This window comes from Haliotis rufescens, unplaced genomic scaffold (assembly GCF_023055435.1).
Source record: "Haliotis rufescens isolate VD_foot unplaced genomic scaffold, xgHalRufe1.0.p SCAF_160, whole genome shotgun sequence".
Lineage (NCBI taxonomy): Eukaryota > Metazoa > Mollusca > Gastropoda > Lepetellida > Haliotidae > Haliotis > Haliotis rufescens.
In genome coordinates, this window is record NW_025963847.1 from 102,801 (window position 1) to 126,202 (window position 23,402).

The 23,402-nt window shown below is 40.0% G+C and overlaps 3 protein-coding genes across 4 annotated transcripts in view; all 3 read right to left on the reverse strand.

Annotated features, from left to right (window-relative positions):
* Positions 1 to 162: 162 nt before the first annotated feature.
* On the reverse strand, positions 163 to 3,766 carry LOC125381046 (ankyrin repeat domain-containing protein 50-like). Its single transcript, XM_048397180.1, has one exon. The coding sequence runs from the start codon at positions 3,746 to 3,748 to the stop codon at positions 3,014 to 3,016; it is 735 nt and encodes a 244-aa protein (XP_048253137.1). The 5' UTR covers positions 3,749 to 3,766; the 3' UTR covers positions 163 to 3,013.
* A 157-nt stretch (positions 3,767 to 3,923) lies between these two features.
* Positions 3,924 to 5,537, reverse strand: LOC125381045. The gene is made up of 2 exons (XM_048397179.1): positions 4,830 to 5,537; positions 3,924 to 4,471 (listed from the first exon to the last, which is right to left on the reverse strand). The coding sequence occupies exons 1-2, from the start codon at positions 5,535 to 5,537 to the stop codon at positions 3,929 to 3,931; spliced, it is 1,251 nt and encodes a 416-aa protein (XP_048253136.1). The 3' UTR covers positions 3,924 to 3,928.
* Positions 5,538 to 13,822: 8,285 nt separating this feature from the next.
* The window catches only part of LOC124127795, a 39,927-nt gene continuing 30,347 nt past the window's right edge, over positions 13,823 to 23,402 (reverse strand). The window contains exons 2-4 of one of the 2 annotated variants that reach the window (XR_007221666.1): positions 15,260 to 15,687; positions 15,068 to 15,157; positions 13,823 to 14,087 (exon numbers count right to left, since the gene is read on the reverse strand). Coding sequence is in view for 1 of the 2 variants with exons in the window: in XM_048397181.1 (XP_048253138.1) it covers positions 15,300 to 15,656 (357 nt within the window). In the remaining variant the exon portion in view is untranslated. Of the gene's footprint in view, positions 14,088 to 15,067; positions 15,158 to 15,204; positions 15,688 to 23,402 lie in introns of those variants that run through there. The other variant, XM_048397181.1, reaches the window with a different exon arrangement.

A 23,402-nucleotide genomic window follows, 5' to 3' on the forward strand; every position in this document is an offset into this window, starting at 1 on the left:
GGTGGAATCCTAAGCCCCCTTTTCATTACTATAGTAAACAAAAGCGACAAAACCCTTTCCATATTTATGATAAATCTCTACCAAAAACAGTCGATTGTACGATTCCGACTATGTCATGAATATGCGTATATGCGTGTATGAATATGAATATGCCTTTGTGAATCACTAGCAAGTGGCGGAAAGGTGAGCAAAACATATGGTTCAAGTCAAAATAGAGATTTACATCGGACATCCCACTATCCACCACATGTCATCCTTAAAACAGTTTGAAAGCTTCACTGAGACCTTGAATATGAAAGCGTGAGCGGGATGTGAATGCAATGGGTTAATATTTTAATAAGAACTGATATGACAATTACTGATATGTTATTTAACAACCGGTTTTGTAAGTAACAATTCACAGCTACCATTTACACATGGGCCCACTTGGGGTTAATGGGAAATGGGTCTTACATGGGTAGCCCTTCTTGGCCCTGTTCAGATTTGTCCAAGTGATCCAGCAGGGTCCCACATGGGCCTACATTTGGTAGACTTGACAGATGGATTTTGTGTGTGAACCTGTTTTCCCCTGCATGTATATAATATTTTCAGGTATCACAATCCCATATATCTACATGTACAAAGCATCATACGCGTTGTGTATATTCCATAGTCCGTGTATGTACGAGTTTAGAAATAAGGATTAAACCTGTTCTATAATTACTGCACAGTCACTTTTTAAATCGGTCATAATTTGGATATTTTTTTTCGTAAAAATGGGAAGATGCCAATTAAACATTAAAATACTGATTAATATGTTTCTGTCTTTTATCTGTTACCCTATTTAAAAATCAGACAAAGAATGAATTTATCCAGATATATTGGTCAAAATAATGTTGAATACACACATCAGTTCTTCACTCTCATAACACAAACATTCAGGACAACAGTCCACAGTCAGCACAAAGAACAGACAACTGGTTTGGTTGTATCTTGTTTATTTAGTTCCTCCATAAACAGCATTCATGCTTATTTCGTCCCTTTTGTATTATTTCAGGCTACCTCGTGAAACCAGTAACATTATGTGTTGCTCCTATTCTCGTACGTAAAGGTTCCTGCTTTGCTAAACCCGGTAACTTTGTTCACGGAAGTGCGCACAATAGATACATAGAAAGTCGGAGGCGTACCTGATGCCGTTTGCTCGTGTACAGGCAACGCTGATAATATAGACTGCGAAGGAAAACGGTCTGGGTATCAGTTCCCATAACTTTGCTTGTAGATCTTTGCGACTTGGACTCTTTTCCCGAATATAGGGCCGTGCATTGCATTGTATCACTGTGTCGGTGTGTGGGACTTCGGACTATATTTTGTAACATGACAATGTAATGACAAAGCAGACACTTAACAAACGTGATGTTTCATTCACCGGGTTTCGGCGCTGGCCCTATGAGACACCAGGACGAGTGATAACGGAAACCAGCCTGAGCACCTCATAAACTGGAGTTACTTCCCTTTGATAAAGGGCCTATCCGGCTGTTTATGTTTATTTACAATAAATTACTCTTATAAACAACATCAAACAAACATTCATAGCATATGATACAAACAAATTCGTCTGATATGCATTAAAGTTAATATCATTTGGGACTCATGTGGAACCCAGTTAGAAAAAACCCACTTTGATATACCCTCTCCCCGCCTTTCATTCTAAATGATGTATATACTTGTTTGATATGCCCTCTCCCCACCTTTCATTTTAAATGATGTATATACTTGTTTGATATAACCTCTCCCCGCCTTTCATTCTAAATGATGTATATACTTGTTTGATATGCCCTCTCCCCACCTTTCATTTTAAATGATGTATATACTTGTTTGATATAACCTCTCCCCGCCTTTCATTCTAAATGATGTATATACTTGTTTGATATGCCCTCTCCCCACCTTTCATTTTAAATGATGGATATACTTGTTTGATATGCCCTCTCCCCACCTTTCATTTTAAATGATGGATATACTTGTTTGATATACCCTCTCCCCACCTTTCATTTTAAATGATGTATATACTTGTTTGATATGCCCTCTCCCCACCTTTCATTTTAAATGATGGATATACTTGTTTGATATACCCTCTCCCCGCCTTTCATTCTAAATGATGTATATACTTGTTTGATATGCCCTCTCCCCACCTTTCATTTTAAATGATGGATATACTTGTTTGATATGCCCTCTCCCCGCCTTTCATTCTAAATGATGTATATACTTGTTTGATATAACCTCTCCCCGCCTTTCATTTTAAATGATGTATATACTTGTTTGATATAACCTCTCCCCGCCTTTCATTTTAAATGATGTATATACTTGTTTGATATGCCCTCTCCCCGCCTTTCATTTTAAATGATGTGTATACTTGTTTGATATGCCCTCTCCCCGCCTTTCATTCTAAATGATGTATATACTTGTTTGATATACCCTCTCCCCGCCTTTCATTCTAAATGATGTATATACTTGTTTGATATAACCTCTCCCCGCCTTTCATTTTAAATGATGTATATACTTGTTTGATATAACCTCTCCCCGCCTTTCATTTTAAATGATGTATATACTTGTTTGATATGCCCTCTCCCCGCCTTTCATTTTAAATGATGTATATGCTCTATTTGATATACCCTCTCCCCGCCTTTCATTTTAAATGATGTATATGCTCTATTTCATATAACCTCTCCCCGCCTTTCATTTTAAATGATGTATATGCTCTATTTGATATACCCTCTCCCCGCCTTTCATTTTAAATGATGTATATACTTGTTTGATATGCCCTCTCCCCGCCTTTCATTCTAAATGATGTATATACTTGTTTGATATAACCTCTCCCCGCCTTTCATTTTAAATGATGTATATACTTGTTTGATATACCCTCTCCCCGCCTTTCATTTTAAATGATGTATATACTTGTTTGATATGCCCTCTCCCCGCCTTTCATTTTAAATGATGTATATGCTCTATTTGATATACCCTCTCCCCGCCTTTCATTTTAAATGATGTATATACTTGTTTGATATACTCTCGCACACAGAAAGTCAAATGATGTCTTTCCATCGAAATCAGCCTTGTTAACATCAGCGCCTTGTTGTATCATCAGTTCTACAGCACTAGCATCAACATCACCACTCGCACACAGATAGTGAAATGCTGTCTTTCCCCAACTATCAGCCTTGTTAACATCAGCGCCATGTTGTATCATCAGTTCTACAACACTAGCATCAACACCACTTCTCGCACACAGATAGTGAAGTGCTGTCTTTCCATCTATGTCAGCCTTGTTAGCATCAGCGCCATGTTGTAGCATCAGTGCTACAACACTAGCATCAACATCACCACTCGCACACAGATAGTGAAGTGCTTTCTTTCCATCTCTATCAGCCTTGTTAACATCAGCGCCATGTTGTATCATCAGTTCTACAACACTAGCATCAACACCACTTCTCTCACACAGATATTGAATTGCTGTCTTTCCATCTCTGTCAGCCTTGTTAACATCAGCGCCATGTTGTATTATCAGTTCTACAACACTAGCATCATCATCACCTCTCCCACACAGAAAGTGAAGTGCTGTCTTTCCATCTATGTCAGCCTTGTTAGCATCAGCGCCATGTTGTAGCATCAGTGCTACAACACTAGCATCAACATCACCACTCGCACACAGATAGTGAAGTGCTGTCTTTCCATCTCTATCAGCCTTGTTAACATCAGCGCCATGTTGTATCATCAGTTCTACAACACTAGCATCAACACCACTTCTCTCACACAGATATTGAATTGCTGTCTTTCCATGTCAATCAGCCTTGTTAACATCAGCGCCATGTTGTATCATCAGTTCTACAACACTAGCATCAACACCACCACTCTCACACAGATAGTGAAGTGCTGTCTTTCCATCTCTGTCAGCCTAGTTAACATCAGCGCAAAGTTGTATCATAAGTTCTACAACACTAGCATCAACATCACCTCTCCCACACAGAAAGTGAAATGCTGACTTTCCATTTATGTCAGCCTTGTTAGCATCAGCGCCATGTTGTAGCATCAGTTTTACAACACTAGCATCAACACCACTCTCACACAGATAGTGAAATGCTGTCTTTCCATCTCTGTCAGCCTTGTTAACATCAGCGCCATGTTGTATCATCAGTTCTACAACACTAGCATCAACACCCATACTCGCACACAGATAGTGAAGTGCTGTCTTTCCATCTCTGTCAGCCTTGTTAACATCAGCGCCATGTTGTATCATCAGTTCTACAACACTAGCATCAGCATCACCACTCTCACACAGATAGTGAAGTGCTCTGTTCGTTTTCGTGGATGCCCGATTTACACTTGCTCCACATTCCAAGAGGATACGGGTGGCAGTAGTGTTACTACACTGTGCAACTTGTAACAACATAGTCTCACCGTCTTCATTGCTGTCATCGATAGACAGTCTGCTTGTTTCCTGCAAAATATGGACATCATTGAACCTAAGCACCCTCACGATATGCATGTTCGTCAGATCATCAGTTGATTTCAGCAAAGAAACATGGATATATTATATGATAAGGATTAAAACTAAGGCTGTCAGTAATTGGGCGAGTGAGTTGGTTAAATGCTGCATTGAACATGTCAGTATTTTAGTCATCTCATAACGTGCCGGTTTGATGTGGGAGGGAAGCCTGGAGTAATACAAGCCGCAGACGTTTACTTGCGTACCTAGGCAAACATATTCTAATATATCCCGGATAAAAACGTTGTGTATATATGCTATAAAGGTTCTGAAATGTAACTGAGATAAGGTACGTTACGTATTTGGTTACCTTGCAGCACAGGCAGATGAAATTATTCCAAAAGCTATTTCTTTCAATGATGGATGTAAAGAAGGTCCGACAAAAGTCCTCGCTTTGAAAAAAGGGTTGACGAAGCACATTAAAGCGTCTGTATATCACTGAAAGAGTGAACCTGTCGCAAAGACGTTGGATGTTCTGTTGGTTTGGCGATATTTTGAAGACATTTCTTGAAACAGTACTGTCATGGCTTTGTGACTCTGCAAACCGCATTTTCTCCATTATGAAAGAGAAACTAAAATATTTGATCGCGAACACCACATCACGTTTCCCTATGCAGTTTGCAACACTTTCATAAACGGATGGATGTGAAAATGTTATTACTCCGTGGGTGTTTGACAGATAGCTACCATTTAATGGAGCCGATACTTCAATGATACCACTGCGCTGGTCATCGTCTTCTATCTCACTGGTATCAAGTCGCCCATCTCTTTTCAAGAGAGTCTTGAACACATCTTTTAATTTTTCGGTATCCAGATACGCATCAGTCGTGGCATCCAAAATGTCTAGAGGGCGGGAGAAAAATTGTGCAATGTCAGCACATTTCTCCTCCGACTCCAAGTCAGCAAACAGCTTGCAACAATTTGGAAATCCATACGGCATGCTGCTCTGAATCACTTTTAATTTTTCAGTTTCTGGTATGTCTTTAATATTCTTCTTTTTCAGATGATAGTCTAGCATCGGAGCCTTCTCCTCTACAGGCAGACACGATAGGTTTGTTACAGCATCGACCCCAAGTATGGAACGTTTATGTTTTCCAAGACAAACTCAACTTCATTTAGGATATTTGATCTTTGCACATACATACAAATGACTCCACTTGGCTGCTCAGATTCTTTAGCCTTTGATATGTTTTCCATGGCATCGAATATGACAGGTTTCCATGTGCTGAATGCTATTTTATCAAGAGCAAAGGCCCCTATAACATCGTTCATCATGAGGACAGATCGGTGGGTATTCTTTGTGATGGTGTGATACTGCTCCACTGTCTTCACTCGAAACATTTCTCGCCCTCGTTTCATCATCTCATGAAGCACCATGTAGGCCACTGTTGTCTTCCCATCACCACCATTTCCGGTGACTGTGATCCAGTTTTGTCCAGCGTCCATCTTCTTCACGATGTCATCAACAAACCTTCACTTTGTGTGAGTTCATTGGAGTGTGAAGGGTAATACTCCAGTGAACTCACACAGTGTGAAAGTCAATTCTTATAAAACAATTATCAAAATTTGTTACCTAAAAGGATGTAGGCCAAGATCTTACCACAATTTTATTTAGTACGTGTGACTTCATGTTTACACAGACAGCCATACAACAACCAGCTATATTGCGGAGTAAAAGAGTTCCTAGAAAAGAGAGGTGACATGAGCGTATGGATGTACAACTTGCTCTTCAGAAACATCTTACGCAGCACATGTGTTCAAATCATATCCTCATTAGATGAGAAAGTTCTGTAAAGAACTACCTCAGTAAGTCAGTCACAATGACAGCGTGTCGTAATACATTTACATCAAGTACAAGACGTCAAAATGGCCGACACGATAAACGTGACGGGAGAGATTTCCGAAGTTGTTAATGAACCTGTGGCGGTTACATGTGTTAGTCATCGTTGATCAACTGGCCGATTATTGAAAGGTGAATAAAGATGCGTCAAACAGACACTAAGGTAAATTCATAGATTGCTGGAGACGGTCAGTGTCAGACTAGACACGGATTGAGTCGATACTACGATAGATTAGATGTGCATTTCTTCGTTTGTTCATTAGGATACGCAGTAGCGAGCATATCCGTTAAAAATCATGCAGTCACGCTCTCTGACATTTCTCAATGTATACTGAAACGCTGAGACCAAGAATAAAGGTTCTAAATGATCAGAAAGAACGCTTATGTATGTTTTCGTGCTAAGGAATTCCAAGGGGTTTCCCCAGGAATGTGGAAGTAGTCCGTCAGTGTTTACGTCATTTCAAGAACATGGTCTCGTGAAAAACGTATGAACGTCAAATTGTGTCGTTCATGCACTTACCGACCTCTTACCATGTGACCGACCTCTCGTCCAATGGAAAAGCCGTATATCGTGTAAACTTCAAATTAAAAATTATTATGAAATAAACGCCAAATGTTAGTTCACATCAAGAATATTGGATTTTTTTTAACTGACATGAATATCAGCTAAATGCAGCATTGAACAACACATTACTGACATCAGAGAAGGTCAGCTTTATGTGGATTACCTTGGTGTATAAATGCTTTTGTTTGGTTACATTGACGCTATGAACAAATGAAGTTTTAACCACATTCCTTCCTCTGGTTAGATGAATAAATCGAATGTTAACGGACGGTTAACAGTTGAAGGGCAGATAACGTACAAAACACTGTAACATAAGTACACTTGGACACCCTGTCCTGGTGGTCTAAAACTTTCTGTGATCGAAAGGTGATTAAATAGCCCTAATCATGATCCGTTCAATAGCAACATCGACATGACATGTCTTCAAGGCAAGTCGAGTGATTCACTGTACTTACAATTTATTCTAAAAAACAGATGTTTACAGAAATACAAAGACGTATTGAGTGATGGTAATGGATGGATAGGATAAAACGAAAGGACTTGGTGGTGTCAATCAACAGGACATGTCGGCGGCATGTATAAAGGTTGCAAATTACCAACAAAGACGAACAGAGGTGTGAAGTAAAAAAATAACGTTTGAGATGACTTAGTCAATAACGGGTTATGCCCCTGGGAGTGGTGAAACATTGTTTATTAGGCGTGACATGGTCTAAGTCAATCTCCTAATGTGAACTTGAGGGAGTCTTGTCCGCTCATCATGCAGCCTGACCTAGTTCGGCTAACGTAGGGAGTGGCCATCGATGCCTCCCGATCATGTGTCCCAGACGTGCGCTATGGGGAAAGGTCAGTACTCACGACTAGGCATTGCATTCTGGTAATTCATTGCTGCTGGATGTGAGGTCGTGAGGTGAAATGGGGATTTAACGTCGCGTTCAAGAGTATTGCACTTACATAGCAACTAGTCCGGTCTGATGCAGATTTATAGTGCTAGCACACTGAGATACCATGCCGCACTTGAATACCCCACTCAAACACATTATACTGACTCCGAGCCGACCAGTCCTTGATTTAGCCCCTTAATTCCGAGCGTGAGAGAGGGTAAAAACAAGTGCCATCTTTTAACGTCTTTCATATAACGCGATTGGTTATCGAACCCCGGACCTTACGCTCTCCGGGAGGACGCTCTGCCACTAGACTACGGAGGCAGTCACGATATTTGCACGGCGTGAATCCAAAACATTGCACGAGACCAAGGTCTAAGTCCAAACACCATTGACATCTGGCGACGTTTGTCGATGTGTTAACCGTGATACAGCTGGAATATTGTTCAAAGCGGCGTTAAACCATACTCACTCACTCACCCGATATCTTAACCCCCAGGGTGCCTGGCCGTCAGTGGCTTTGCACACCACTCAGTGCCGCACTGTGATGACGTCACGGTATCAAAAGTGTTACAACGTTCCTATTACTTCACACAGTGTAACAAAATTGTATAACATGCAAATCGAGTTGATTGTCTTTTCAACAGTATCTAAAGTAAACAAATCCCAAAGATCTATGCACTGCCTAGCCATCGTTAAAAATCCTGGTATTGTTAGTTTCCTACTTTTCTACATTTATCGTAATATGGAAGCACCTACAATGTGGCAAGTAAAGTCAAGTAAGCGCCCTTGTTTGAAATCTATATGTCCAATAATTCATGTCATTGGAAAGTACATATCCTAACGGCGATGGCATTTATGTCAAAATAAACATTCATCGAGAATTTTCCACAATTAATATTTACCGATAAAAAATCAGGATGAAATTGACAGTGTTTATGACGTCAAAACAAAATTTATGGAAGTGGTCGTGATTAGTTCATACGCAAACTGTTACAAAGATTGTGTTACAATACGAATGGCCATTTGGAAAGTATATCTTGAAGAAATTCCGGTTACGAATGCAGGTTTCAGTGTCCATGGTCTTTCATTCGTGATGAAAACAACATTGGGCTAATTGACATCGGGCATTTGTAAGGGACAAAATGTGAAAGATCGCTTAATAGTCCGAACAATACTCAAATTGACATCGCTCCATATCGGACATCGTTATTATTTCTTAATAATTAACAAGATTATAATAAGGTACTACCATCTAAGATTAAGTACACGTAGATTCAATCAAAATCGTTGAAACGCTATTATGGGCAGCAAATCTATTCAACCAACCTATTTTCGATCACTCGTAACTCGGGCGCCATATATATGTCAAACAAACATTGCTTTGTTGTGCAATCATGTTGTGCAATACTTATACAAAGCTTGAAAGGAGATATAATTGGACAAATTTAATACTTGAATTTGAAAGCTCAAGAAGCACAGAGTAGGCTATATTTAATACAAGGAAACGATAACTTGGAACAGGTGAAGGCAATATTATTGTTTTATGGTACATATATATGTGTAGATGCACGATTTGCTAATGTTTCAAAGCATGAAAGTGAAATGACATGAAGTTAAAATTGTTACGATTGATTTAACTTATTATCCATGGTGGTCCGATGATTAAGACACTTTATTATTACACTTATGTTCTAAAGTTCAATTTCCACGTAATATTTATCAATTCTAAGATAGTGTATACAATGTTTACATGTTCTCAGTAACTTTCACTACCTCGTGACCTTAACCTTCGTGTGCAATGTCAAAGCTCACAGTTCATGTCGCGACCTCTTCAAAGCTCATGCATTTTGAAGCACAAGCTCACCAGTGTGTATTGGACCTCCATGCTGCCAGGTTCTCACCTTACTGCCTGCTATATTTGAACTATGTAAAGACACATGTGAGTACCTTTCCCTTTCATTGTTAGGTTTAATGTTTATTTCTGAACCCCCTGATATTGTATATATGTCAAAATATTAATTTAGTTTAGATATTTCACACAACTGTTACAGTCCGTTTGACTCCAAATGAGAAAGATGAATTGCAAAATAACTCGAAATCCAGAAAAGTGTATGAAATATCAATACGGTACTTGACCATGAATACCCTGTACCCAACAAAATCTGAATTTTGTTTATTTTAAGACACATGACGAATGAAGTTCTTTAAGAAACTATCATGCAATTTTGTATAGAAATGTGTACATGACACGTAGAGGGGACAAACCGTGGAAGGAACAGCGCAAGCACGCATGCACTGCACGTTCTATGGTAGTGGAAATGACAGCGTTCGAGGGGCCGTCTCATGATAATTTCAGTCGCAATCTGACTCGCTCATGCCATAGATCTCGTCGTCGGAACTGCTGGTGCCTGAACCGACTGCCACTATTATAGGTTGGACTATTGCTGGCCCTAGTCCATCTCGTGACCAATAACGTGGCTCTATCTCGTCAACGACTGTGGCCACACAACGCCTCCATGTTTCTACTGTTACCCGACCAAGGGATTCCTTTACGAGTTGTTGAACGTCTCGTAATTTGAACGTTGTGTTCGATCGTCCAACGTCACCCTTGACGATGCCCCATACCAACTCGATTGGATTCAGGTCGCAGTGATAAGGTGGCAGTCGTAAGACAGCGTGACCCTGACCCTTGATGTAACTCTCAACTTTATATAAGGGGTCAGGTTTCATAGTTTTGATGATTTCATAGAGCTATGGTTTCGTCGCTCGAGAAGGAAAGGTAATGTTCCTCCGTTGCAGCCAAGTAACCATGTCTCCTTTACGGTTATTAGAGGTTGGAGTCTTGCTTTCTGGATCACTATGATACGGTGCATTGTCCATGACAATGAGAGACTTGGTAGGCAAAGCAGGGACTAATTTATCTTTCACCCACTCCAGAAATACATTGCCGTTCATTTCTGTGTGGTAGTCCCTGTTGTCTTTGGCCTTGGCTCTAAAGACGAGGTCACAGTCTGGGAGAAAACCCTGACTAGCAGAACCAGCATGGAGAACTATGAGTCTTTCACCCTTTCCCATTGGTAACTTTCTACCAGACTCCTTACAGTCACCACTGAGTACCCACTGACTGCTGGCTGTGTGTGACGCATTTACCCATGTCTCATCTAAGAAGACGGGCTCATATCCTTCTTCACGTTTCTGCTTGATGGTACGAAGGTAATGATTTCGGAGACGAACAATGTCAGACCGTTCACACAACACAGCCCTATTTTCTCCAGTTATCTTTTTTGTATTTGTAACCAAATGTATGCAACAGCTGCCATAGGTTTTACTTTGTAAGACGTAAATCATGGTCAGTTTCAAGGTGTTTCTTCAAAATTCTTGGGGACAGGTACTTATTTTCAGAGTGCAGTTTAACAATTGCACGTCTGACTTGATCCCTCTGAAAACTGTCTCATTTATCAACCTTGCGTGGTTTTGACATGTTGCCTACCTCCTTGGCCTGACTATTTGTATCTCGTCGACTAACAACATTTTTCAGTTTCTGAGGGAACATACCAAGAGCTTTTGAAGCTCGTTTCAAGAATTTATTAATTGCATAAAAAGGCTTTGCTCTTTCTGCTTCACTTCTAAAGAAATCATACACATTTAACATCAACTGTTTAACATCTGCTGAGTAGCGCATCTTGTCATTGAATGAACACGGTCATTGTGTAGCACGTGCAGACCGTGCTTGCGCTGTTCCTTCCACGGTTTGTCCTCCCTACGTGTCATGTACACATTTCTATACAAAATTACATGATAGTTTCTTAAAGAACTTCATTCGTCATGTGTCTTAAAATAAACAAAATTCAGATTTTGTTGGGTACAGGGTATTCATGGTCAAGTATCGTATTGATGTTTCATACACTTTTCTGGATTTCTAGTTATTTTGCAATTCATCGTTCTCATTTGGAGTCAAACGGACTGTACACTATATTTACAAATGTGTGCTTGGTAATTTTGCTTTTTTTCAATGTAGTCAATGTATTTATTGCTTCATTTGGATGTTATTTCGAATGTGTTAAATACTATGAAAATTGGTAAATGATTCTGAATTTACAGAAAGCTATTGTTTATTGTAGTTTTCTTAACCTCATCAACTTGTCGACGCTTCAACTCGTCACAAGCTGTCACCAATTATTCCTAAAGCCATTGCTCTAACTATAAACTGTACAACGTTAAACGTCACGAAATATACCCAGTTGATGCGAGTATCAGTTTTGTCTTCTTGCATCCACAATAAGTAATATCTAGATTAAGTGCAAGCGAAAATTACGAAAATATGAATTACTTCGATTAAAGTAGTGTTCAATGTATATACAGTTCATTTGCTCAAAACTTTGTTTCACAATGACCACTCGAAAACATACATCCTCGTCTCAGCTTGCATTTCGCACTTGGCTGCCAAACATGGATTGGATCTTTGCTCAAAATATGCTTGTATGGCCAGTCTATGAAATACAACTTTTTCTTTCACATTGTTTTATAAATAAGACTTTAGAAGTGTATTTTACACCCAGGTATGACATGCACATTCAGTTTTCCACTCTACAAAATGAAAGGTCTGAAAAAGATAATGATCGTAGATGAATGAAAGTAATGGACGACGCATTCCCAATTTGATCACACATACTGATCAGCAGGAATTACAGCAGGAGTAGAACGCCTAAGTGTTGCTGTGGATAATGAAAATCTACAATATTTATGGCTCAGGGAGATTTGACTAACTTTCATAATTTAGAATGACACCCTTTCCACGGGCACGGAGGAATTGCATGAATTGTTGGGGCGTTTGTGTGTTGGTTTTGGCTCCCAAACCTTTCTATCTCTGGCAGTCATTTATCAAAGCGGTTCTTTCTTCTGGCATACTCTGCTAAAATCGATGAATGTCGCGTATCGTGTTATCTATCTCACAGGTGTTTCAGGTCATCCTACAGACGTTTCATGTTATCGCACAAGTGTTTCATGTAAACCAACACGTGTTTCGTATTATCCAATTATCACTTGTTTGTTTGTTGTTTAATGCCACACTGGGCAATATGCGAGTTATATAAGGTCTGTCTGTAAATAACATAGTCTGGACCAGAGATAGCTTCCCATAAAAATGGCCCCATTTAATATTGTATTCACTATTATACCAACAGTAGATTAAGTAAGGATAAGAATTTATGGATGAACAACTTCTTTAATACAAGTATTAAAGACAACAGTAGGTTGTCAACATATTTTCTTATTGCAAAGGATAAGCAATTGTTCAGACTGATTGCATTTTTGTCATTTATTAACCAATAGCAACATCTCAAAACAGTACTCTTTTGCAGAGACTTCAGTAAACGCCTTTGAGGAAAGAATGTTTTTTTAGACAACTCATTTTTGAACCTATATGTTTGGTAACCTTCATTGGTCAATTTCACTAATTTAACATGCTGGAATGGAATATACGGTACAAAAAAGAGAGCTTGAACTAAGTTGGGATTATTATTTGACATCAGTAGATTTCTGTATCTGTTACTTTTGTTAAAATAAATAAACTTTGAATGACATTTGAATGAGATTGTGTCCATAAAAAAATCCGAAACAACAGTTTAATGGCCAATAAGAGATTTCAAAACATAACACCCACCTCTCATTGAAACAGCCGAGGTGTTAGGAACCTGTGTATGGTTTGAGGCTTGATTTTGTAAATATTTCTATTCGTTAAGCTGCCTTTGTCAGCTCTGATCTGTAAACAATTATCTACTCATCCTTGGTAGGGTATACGTTATATGCTTTATGTATATGATTCCAAACATGGGACCCGTGACGATCCAGGGTAGAATAGATCTTCAGCAACCATCCATGCCGTAAAAGGCGACTATGCGTGTCGTAAGAGGCGACTAACGGGATCAGGTCAGGTCAGGTTGATGCATGTAATCGATCCCAATTGCGTGGATCGATGCTCATGATATTAATCACTGATTGTCTGGTCCAACCAAACATGGTGTCAGCCAATACACGATAATATTCGTGTGATGTTTCAGCTGATACACTTCGATAGGTTCTCTTACTTAACATCAAATAGAACGTAACAAAAAATGTCTAATTTACTTGTTGGTCTGGTTTCATCGTTCTGTTGTCTTTCTCCACCGTCAGTGGACGTTGATGGCTGGATCACCTGTTGACCTCCCACGGTTGCATATCGTGCGTTAAGGTTGGCGACCTCTGTTTTCTTTGTAAAGTGGACCTGTGGGTTGTTGATTACTGAAAGGAGACAAAGATAACTTTGTCAAATGTGGCTTGATTTGGATACCTTGCACACGGGTTGCATACTAATAGATTAGCCAAGTAAATATAAAACACTGTCTTGTCAGTCCTATTCCAGAACCATCTCCGTATGTAACTTCGTGTGTTTTATCTTCAGAGAAAGTAAATTGCGTAATACTTGTGCTTCAGTAGCTCGATATCGAGCGTTGACAGTTCTTGCATGTGTATATCTCTTTGTGGACGTTTTGCATCAAAATGAGCAACAATCAATGTAACATAACATACATGTGCACACCAGAAATACGTTCGTTGTAGCAATGTGATTTAGGCTAGTCAGTCGCTTGTGTATAAGTTCTAGTAGAATAACCAGGAGATACATTTCCTCGGAAGGTCAACAACGATGATGCAGGAGTTAAGACCTGCCGATATATGGCCCCAAGTCTGCAGCAAATGTCATTGAAAATTCCCAATTTGAAAATATTAATTTCCCAATTCATTTTACAATATGTTTCAATGTATAAAACTAATGGCTTATTTTACGGCTGTGTGGAAGAAACATGTATTTAGCTATAATAGGTCCAATATATGGAAACAAGTTTTAATGTTTTGTTTTATATTATTGCATTAAATGCAATCTCAAAATACCTCTTTAAGAAAATATGAACATTTTTTTAACAAAATAACAATTTTCCCTAATTTGCCTGTCGGGCATGTGATGTTACAAGAGGGTGCATTAAGAAATGCCAACTCAATGCTACACACTCATACATTTATAACTGCAATGGTGAGTTATACTATAAACGAATTCGGATACTTTCTGGAAGCTCACCAATTAATCACTTTTAATGAATGTTTTGTCGTTTTTCCATCCAATGACTACAAACGGAAAAACGACGTTATCGTGTTTGCAGTGGAATACAATTCAGACAATTCTACTTGTCAGAAAGATTTTGATACACCAAAATCTACACGTATACCTATATTTGTTACACGCTGTTCTGTATCCACTGATGACAACGCGTTGCTGACTGATTCTGCTATAGCACGTGACAAGTCTTGTCCTTCATCTGCAATAGAAAAATCACAAGTGTTTATGAAGAAAAAATACCAAAACTTAGTCTATTGTTTGAGAATGACTGACTTTCCTGAAATATATGAAATAAACACACCTTGCGTTAGTGCCACGGCCCCCTGCAAACACGAAGGAGATCATGATCGGTGCGTCTTTCCACTGTCGTAGTGGCAATTTTCAGCTGCATCATCTCTGGTTGTTAGTTCGTCCCTGTCACCTAGCATCACAGCAGCACAGTCAGCTCCACCTGGTAAACCTTCATCTGTCCTCAGTTGGTCTTCTGTGTTCCTCTCACGAGAACTCTGTTGATGATACAGGGCCTCCAAACCAGGGTCGAAGTCATTGTTTCTACACACCGCCTCTTCCTCTTCCTTCTCCTCCTCCTCCCCCTCCACGTCACTTCCTGAGGTGCTGCCCGGGTCATCGAGGTCTGGAGTTACCTCCCCTGTGTTATCGCTGTCATCTAATAATTCTTGGAGAGATGGTGAGCTCATCTTGTAAAATTTACTCAAGTGTTCCTTTTTTCTGGAATACAATAATACAAAGCAACAGTTGCAATGTACAATCAGTTATTGGTATGTGGAGTCACATGTTCTGTGTCAAGCTGTTGTCCTATTGAAACAAAAGCCATAAATAGATGACTTCCCTCATTTGTTATGAGAGCAACATTGAAGTGCATAACACCAAAAGTAAAAAAAGCGACCAGACCCTTTCCATTATCATATAATATACCCTAGAAACATATTTCACAAACGCTTTTCCTTTACTTATAAGCAGCCCAACCGCTGCCCTTGTACACAACAGTCGTTATTACCCATATGGGCCCAAATATGCAGTGTAATAACTTTTTGATATTTGCACAGTGTGCAATTAGTGATTCTCGAAGCTGATTGGTCAGTGGAACAAAGATCAATTTTCATTGGACAACGGAACTATTTTTTTCTCATCCCATTCATTCACAAATCCACGCCATTCCCTTCAGATGTTTTACGTGCTACAATCTCACTGATTCGAGATTTTAAAGACAAGACACAGTTTCATATTAACAACATCATTTCACATTATCATTTTTTCCTTTATTTCACATGATTTTCATTTTACAGTAAAAACCAAAACTACGTCCCCGTTTGTAAACAAACATGGCTGGCCATTTGAGACCTGTCAAAGTAAATGACCTCGTTAAAGCAGACGGAGTTCTGACTGACATGAAATGTTATTCTTATAATTCAACCTCTGAACACATTTAATGTCTCTGTTGTCAAAACTGCATATGGCCAGATTGAAGTTCCAAGATCCAAATTGTGATGTTGCCAGAAACTGTTTCTAGGGCGCCAAGATCATCACCACCAAGTCCTGGTTTGCATTTGTGTTAGAGGGCTTGCTGATTGATGAATTCTTCGACCACCCGAATCCAAAAACCGGACTTTGTATAGACAGGTTTGCCTTTGTGAACGATGATGACATCGATAACTGCAAATGAAAATGAAAACACACATGAAAACGACTCAACTTGACATGTTGACATGAACTTAGTTCACAAATGTATACAGGGGCCGTATACAGGTAATACAAAAATATGACTACTCACACTTTCAACGATGGCATGAGAATAAAAACAAATTCATTTTGCAACAACATTTAGACTTTCCGAAAGACAACATAAAGAAGCTACTATTTCGTACGATTCGGTAACGTTGTGTGAAGAAATAACGTGACACTTTTTTATACAATGTATGCGTTTTTCGTAACCGCGACGTCTGCAAAGTACGGCGATGTGCGGTATGCAGGCTGACTGATGTCCGGGGACCATATGACTATGGGGGTGAATGACATAGGAAAGGTGCAACTAAACATTATCATTTACAAATTTATCATTTCGGCATGCACATCAGACAGTTAAGAATTCGAACTGTCTACTTTGAAGCACATCAAGGATAGCATAGAGTGGTACCTTAGCGACATGATTACCAGCATCTGGTTGCGAAATCGATGCACTTTGCTGAACTCGGAGAGGTTTTGAAATCAAAACAAAAATAATTAAAAATACAAGGAAAAGAAATCTTACCCCAGCGAGCTGATCCGGTGTCCGATATGGAACTAAATAAACTCCGTGAATGCGGATAGTTTAGCACCAATTCTCCAGATACCGTGTTTGTCTATCAACAGGTATTCGACCATTATGAATCACATCAAAATATCAACTACCGTCATCTGACTGTCCACTCCGCGTTTGACAAATCCTCCTGAAATCCCACATACACATGTTTCCCATCAGTGACACTTGTCTCAAAGCACACACGATGTTCATTAAACTTCTTGTCCGGATTAAACTGTAACGCCGGTTCTCTTGTCATTCCTGGTTTCGGCTGTCTCATATCTGGGTCAAGTCGGGTCATTCATTCCGACACTGTGACAGCAATCGTACTTTTCAAAGTTTACCTTCTTTTCGCAACTTTTCTCTAACAAACAAGACTTCTGTACATTCCGTCTATGTTGTTGTTATAGATTTTGGCATGTTTGTCAAATGACACATAAAAAAATTGACAGGTTTTCCGTGTTTCCTCTTCTCAATGTGAAATGCATGTATCTGCCGATGCACGACGGGGGCTGTCTGTCAGTGACGAGATCTTGTCAAAACAAGCTTTGATTAAAAAACCTGATGAACCTTTTTGGAAACCTGTCTTCCTCATCAATGCTAGATAATGTACGCTGTGTAAATCGGACAGAATTATAACTGCAATAATGTGATCTTTACAGTTTTTTAACAGAACTATTTCTTTTTCAGACGTAACAACACGTTAATTGAGTAATGCGGTTGGAGTGAGTGGACGGTGTTTTTTTCACACGCGGATTGATACAAAACAGCTGATTCTTGATCGGCGACAGTTGATTGTTTTTTTCTTGAAACATGTCTTTAACATGAATATGGGTAATAAATAGAATAACCCCCTCGGTACGAGTGATTACGGAAAATATGTCCCTCGTGAACTAAAAGCTCGGAACTTTAAACATTAATTTCACTCGTGACATATTTTCCGTAATCACTCGTACCGAGGGGGTTATTCTATAATTATTGAACATTATAATCAGTAAATTCGCTAAAGTGTCACTTGATTGTCTGGTTCATCACTTGATTGTCTGGCCAAGACTCGATTGTGGTATATGCCGCCTACGTATGGCATGAGTACGTGCTGCTGTGCGGTGTCAAGCAACACACATATTTTTATGTGCATTGTGGGAGTGGCGAATGCTACCAGTAGTGCCATCACTGACTTTACGCAATCCATGCATATGATTTTCACCATTATTGCGCTCATTGGAATCTGTTTCTGCGAGTTATCGTAACTGATTATTCTCTGCTGTGGACGTTACATATTTACTTAGGACTGAAGGAGAAATAACATACAGAAAGAAAAAGCAGATTTTATGTAATTATATCAATATTGTTATATGGCAATGTGATGTATTATAAAAACAGTATTGTGGTGAGGAAGTTACTATATTATGATGCTAGTGTGATGTTTAAACTTCCGGAGCAATGTGGACTGATGTGGAGCGTTATGGAAACATGTGGAATATTCTGAACTCTGTGATGGCACTTTGTTGAAAGTTCTGGAAAATGTTTGGGTTATAAAAGTGAAGCGGGTGCGTCCCTGTTCCTTCTGGGTGAATATATACTCCTCACAAAAAGTTAAGCAACAAATCTGTTATGTGTCAGTCCATGTTCATATATTCCAATACCTAAGAACTGACTAAAGCAAAACAAAGAAAGAGCACAAACACACATTGTCCTCAAAGGGAACTGAAAATCGTTTATGCCTAACAGGTTTACAAATGATCAAAAACTGTATGAAAACAGCCGTGCAAAATGTGCTGCACTGAAAGATGAAAATCTTTAAATTTGAATTAAAGTCATTTTGAAACAATGATCCAATGTTCAGTAACGTGTACGTCCAACACTGGCTGGAATGCAAGCTTCTACACATCTTGGCATTGACCAGATACGCCTATCAAGTGCCTGTTGTGGAATGTTCTGCCATTCTCTTCTTAAGGCCTGTTCAAGTTGATCCAGATTCTGAGGACGAATACGAATACCATATACACGCCTTCCAAGAATGTCCCATGCATGTTCAATGGGATTAAGATCAGGAGACCTTGCAGGTCATTACATATGCGTGATGTTGTTGGTCTGAAGAAGATCAGTGACTACTCTTGCTCGATGTGGACGAGCATTATCATTCAAAAAGATGAAGTTAGGACCTGCTTGTTGTGCCAGGGGAATGATCACAGGTGTGACAATCTCGTTCCTGTACCGTACTCCAGTCATGGCACCACGTCTGATGACCACAAGATCAATTCTGTGTCCAACCCTAATGCCAGCCTAGATCATCAAACTTCCACCTCCATTCTGGTCGTGTTCAGTAATTGTACAGTTGGCGTATCGTTGATTACGGTTTCTACGCACACGTGCCCTGCCATCGTTGAAGTCAAGGCAGAATCTTGACTCGTCTGTGAAGAGAACGTTACGCCAGCGATTGACCCTCCAGTTACGGCGTTGATTGGCCCAAGCAAGTCTCTGTTGTCGATGGTGTGCAGGCAGTTGGATACGTCGTACTGGTCGTCTGGACCTCAGATCCTCAGCGTGAAGTCTATTTCTTACTGTCTGTGTTGAGGCTAGGGTGGCTAAATACCGGTTCTCACGAGGAGTTGTCACCTCAGTTGAAGTTAAGTGACGACTAGCCATGTCTAAAGCGTTAATGTCGACAAATTGCCCTTGCTTGCAGTTGTTAAGCAATCAGGGTGCATGGGTGAAGTGTGTAAAACATGCATGTCGTGCATTTTGCATGTGTGTTTTGAGGGTGGTTGTGTTCAGGCGATGTTATCAGTGTTATCAGGAAAATCTACATGGAAAAGACTTTACGTCGAGTATTCGTAGGTAATTCTCCTGCCTGAATTTGTTCTCAATGGATGGCATTCAACACTGATGAGAATGTTCCACGGAAAATAATACTTGTTGCTTAACTTTTTGTGATGAGTATATTATTATCACTGACTTTTTCAATTATTACTGTTTTTATGTTTGATACTGACCACAATCATACCATATATCGCCCTTGCATATTGTACTACCACTCTTTTCTGTATTGCCAATGTAACCGATGTGCAGTAATGTAATTTGTATTGATTTGGAAATCTAGTTAATTTTGTAATAGAATTAATTGTATACACTTTGTTGTTTGGTTTTTAGGTTTCACACAAAATTCTTTTCCGTACAGAGTTCGGGGTTAACAAAAAAATATATAAGATTTTAAGTGATTCAGTAGATGGATCACTTTTCGTGGATGATTTTGATATTTCTTGTCATGGGAAAAAATATGCATACAATAGAGAAGCAGTAACAATTATGTCTCAATAGAATTCACAAGTAAGCCGATTAAGGACCCTGACTATATTTGAATGACACCCCTATCAAAATGGGAAAGGAAGCCAAGGTCTTGAGACATATTTTTGATATCCATTTCACCTTTCCACTGTATATTAAATACCTTTAAGGCAGATGCCCGAGGGCCCTAAATTTATTAAAAATTGTCTCCAATTCAAAATGGGGAGGGAATCTGAAAACCCTTCTCCAACTATAAAGAGCACTTATCCCCTCTGAACTTGATTCTCGGCTCCACTCAGCAATATTCAAGCCTTTTGATGGCGGTCTGTAAATAATCGAGTCTGGACCAGACAATCCAGTAATTAATATCATGAGCATCAATCCACGCAATTGGGACCGATGACATGCATCAACCAAGTCAGCGAGCCTGACCACCCGATCTCGTTAGTCACCTTTTACAACAAGCATACCACGCAATTGGCAAGCATGGGTTCGTGAAGACCTATTCTCCTCCGGATCTTCACGGGTCAATTAATTTCATGTCTTTTATTGATACCTACTTGGGTGTCCACCTCTTGTGCATAAGATCCTTTATGTAACATCTGGTCACTGGTTAATAATCTCTATATGGGATTGGAAAAGGTGTCATAATATTGCATAACAGTGGATGTTCAGATGAAATATTCTTAATGACCCGAAGACAGGAAAGGATATTTATATATCTGAGAGCTGTTAATATTGCTTGTGATTCTGCTGTAACAGTTGAACTGTCGTTTGGTAATCTGGATGATATGGTTCTGGATCCAATGATAGTGGCGCCAGTAAATGCGTCACCATCCTTGGCTCAAAATTCCGAATGCACCAAAGCAAAGCCTCAGGGCTTCATGATCAATTGCATCTAATAATTTTCGATTACTTTTACAGGTTCCACCATAGATGGAGCCATAGACACACTGATTTCAGACCGCCTCCGTGGTCTAGTGGCAGAGCGTCCGCCCGGAGAACGTAAGGTCCGGGGTTCCATCCCCGCCCGCATCATACAAAAAGACATTAAAAGATGGTACTTGTTGTTGCTCTCTCTGGCGCTCGGCATTAAGGGGCTGGTCGGCTCGGAGTCAGTATACTGTGTCTGAGTGGGAGTCATGTTAAACTGCGGCATGGTATCTCAGTGTGCTAGCACTATAAATCGGCATCAGTCCGGACGAGTACAAGTAGCCACACACACACACAGGAAGTTCATGATCAAAACGTAACATTGAATGGCCAAGCCCGAAGTGATCGACAGGGCACGTTCGCATCATAGCAGTGCCGCGATTTCTTGACTAGTAGTTGTCCTACGTGCTCGCTCGTTCCGACACAACTGCTCCTTTTTTCCTTTGAAATGGCATGTGTTATTGCTCAAACTACCTGACCGTGTGAATGAATTGACCTAACCGTTACAAATTTTGTTGCAAAAGGAGATTTCAAAAGTGTGGTCACGACACCTAACTTGAGTTGATGCCATATTGTAAACAATTTGTGTCCAGGTCGGTTTCACATGTGGTAGCTCGGCCCCCATTTTTGTCGATGGTACACGCAATACAAACATAATACAGCTATTGAAAACATTAACAGAAAATCAAATTATGACAGCAATACCTTTTTGCATTTGGTTGAACCGCTTATGAATACGATGTGCTGTAAAGTTCGATTTGAATTTCCTTTCATTAAAACTGTGATACGAGGGCCATTCAATATATAACCAGCCTAACCTATTTGCTACTGCTCCTCACTTCCTCTTTTTTCCACATTTACACCATTTAGGTCTATGCACTTTGTCCAGCGATGTGTGAGAGCTAAAAGCCTGTTGTGATAGAAACCATGGGGTTGTTCGTGTAACCACCCCTCCACTGCTGTCGTGAGTTCATCATCGGACCGGAAATGACATCCACGCAGTTCTTTCTTCAAGTTTGGGAAGAGAAAGTAGTCGCTTGGTGCGGGGTCTGGTGAGAAAGGTGGATGAGGCAATACTTTGAAGCCGTTCCGCTTCACTGCGGCAACTGCAAGTCGACAGGTGTGCACTCTGGCATTATCGTGTTGGAGCAGCACACTTTTTGAGACGTTTGGCAAGAATAGCAGTCCGCAAACGGTTCAGGAGATCAGAGTAGTACTCTCGAGTAATAGTCTGGCCACGTGGCAATCCCAAAAGATGATTGCAATGACTTTGCCAGCCGATGGTTGAGTCTTACACTTTTTGGGACGGGGTGAAGCAAAGCCAGTCCACTGCTTACTCTGTTCTTTGGTTTCTGGGTCATAGTGGTGTACCCAGGTTTCATCACCAGTAACAATTCTCTCCATAAAGTGGTCTGCATCCCGACTGCATTGCGTCAAAAGTGCCTGACACACTGACGCACGTACAACCTTCTGATCATCACTCAGACATTTACGGCCCCATCGGGCAGACAGCTTCCTCATACCCAAACGATCATGCAAAATGGTATGGACACTTCCCTCTGAAATGTCCAAGGCCTTGGCCATTTCTGACACCTTCAATCGCCTGTCTTTGACAACCAGTTGTCTCACAGCTTCACTGGTTTGGTCACTGGTACCTAATAACAGCCTTGTATTCAACCTTTGACGAAAATTTGGCAGAATCCTACCCTCGCCATTTTTATAGATCACGTGTGTGACTTCAAATACAATTTCCTCAGTGAAACTTTGTCTATGCACGTGACATACATTGGTGCACAGCACGTGACAAACATGCAACCGTTAAGATCTGATAAATAGCTTAGGCTGCTTATATATTGAATGGCCCTCGTAATGGCGCTATGATTGGTTTGCTGAAATAGTATTTTCCGTGAGCCTAATGTACATG

Bases quoted from the DNA above. Each gene is read 5' to 3' on its own strand.
- LOC125381046 (XM_048397180.1), bottom strand. From the start codon at position 3,748: ATGATACAACATGGCGCTGATGTTAACAAGGCTGATAGAGATGGAAAG.
- LOC125381045 (XM_048397179.1), bottom strand. From the start codon at position 5,537: ATGCTAGACTATCATCTGAAAAAGAAGAATATTAAAGACATACCAGAA. The intron at 4,472-4,829 runs GTAACCAAATAC...CATATTTTGCAG, and splicing joins TCATCTGCCTGTGCTGCAAG to GAAACAAGCAGACTGTCTAT.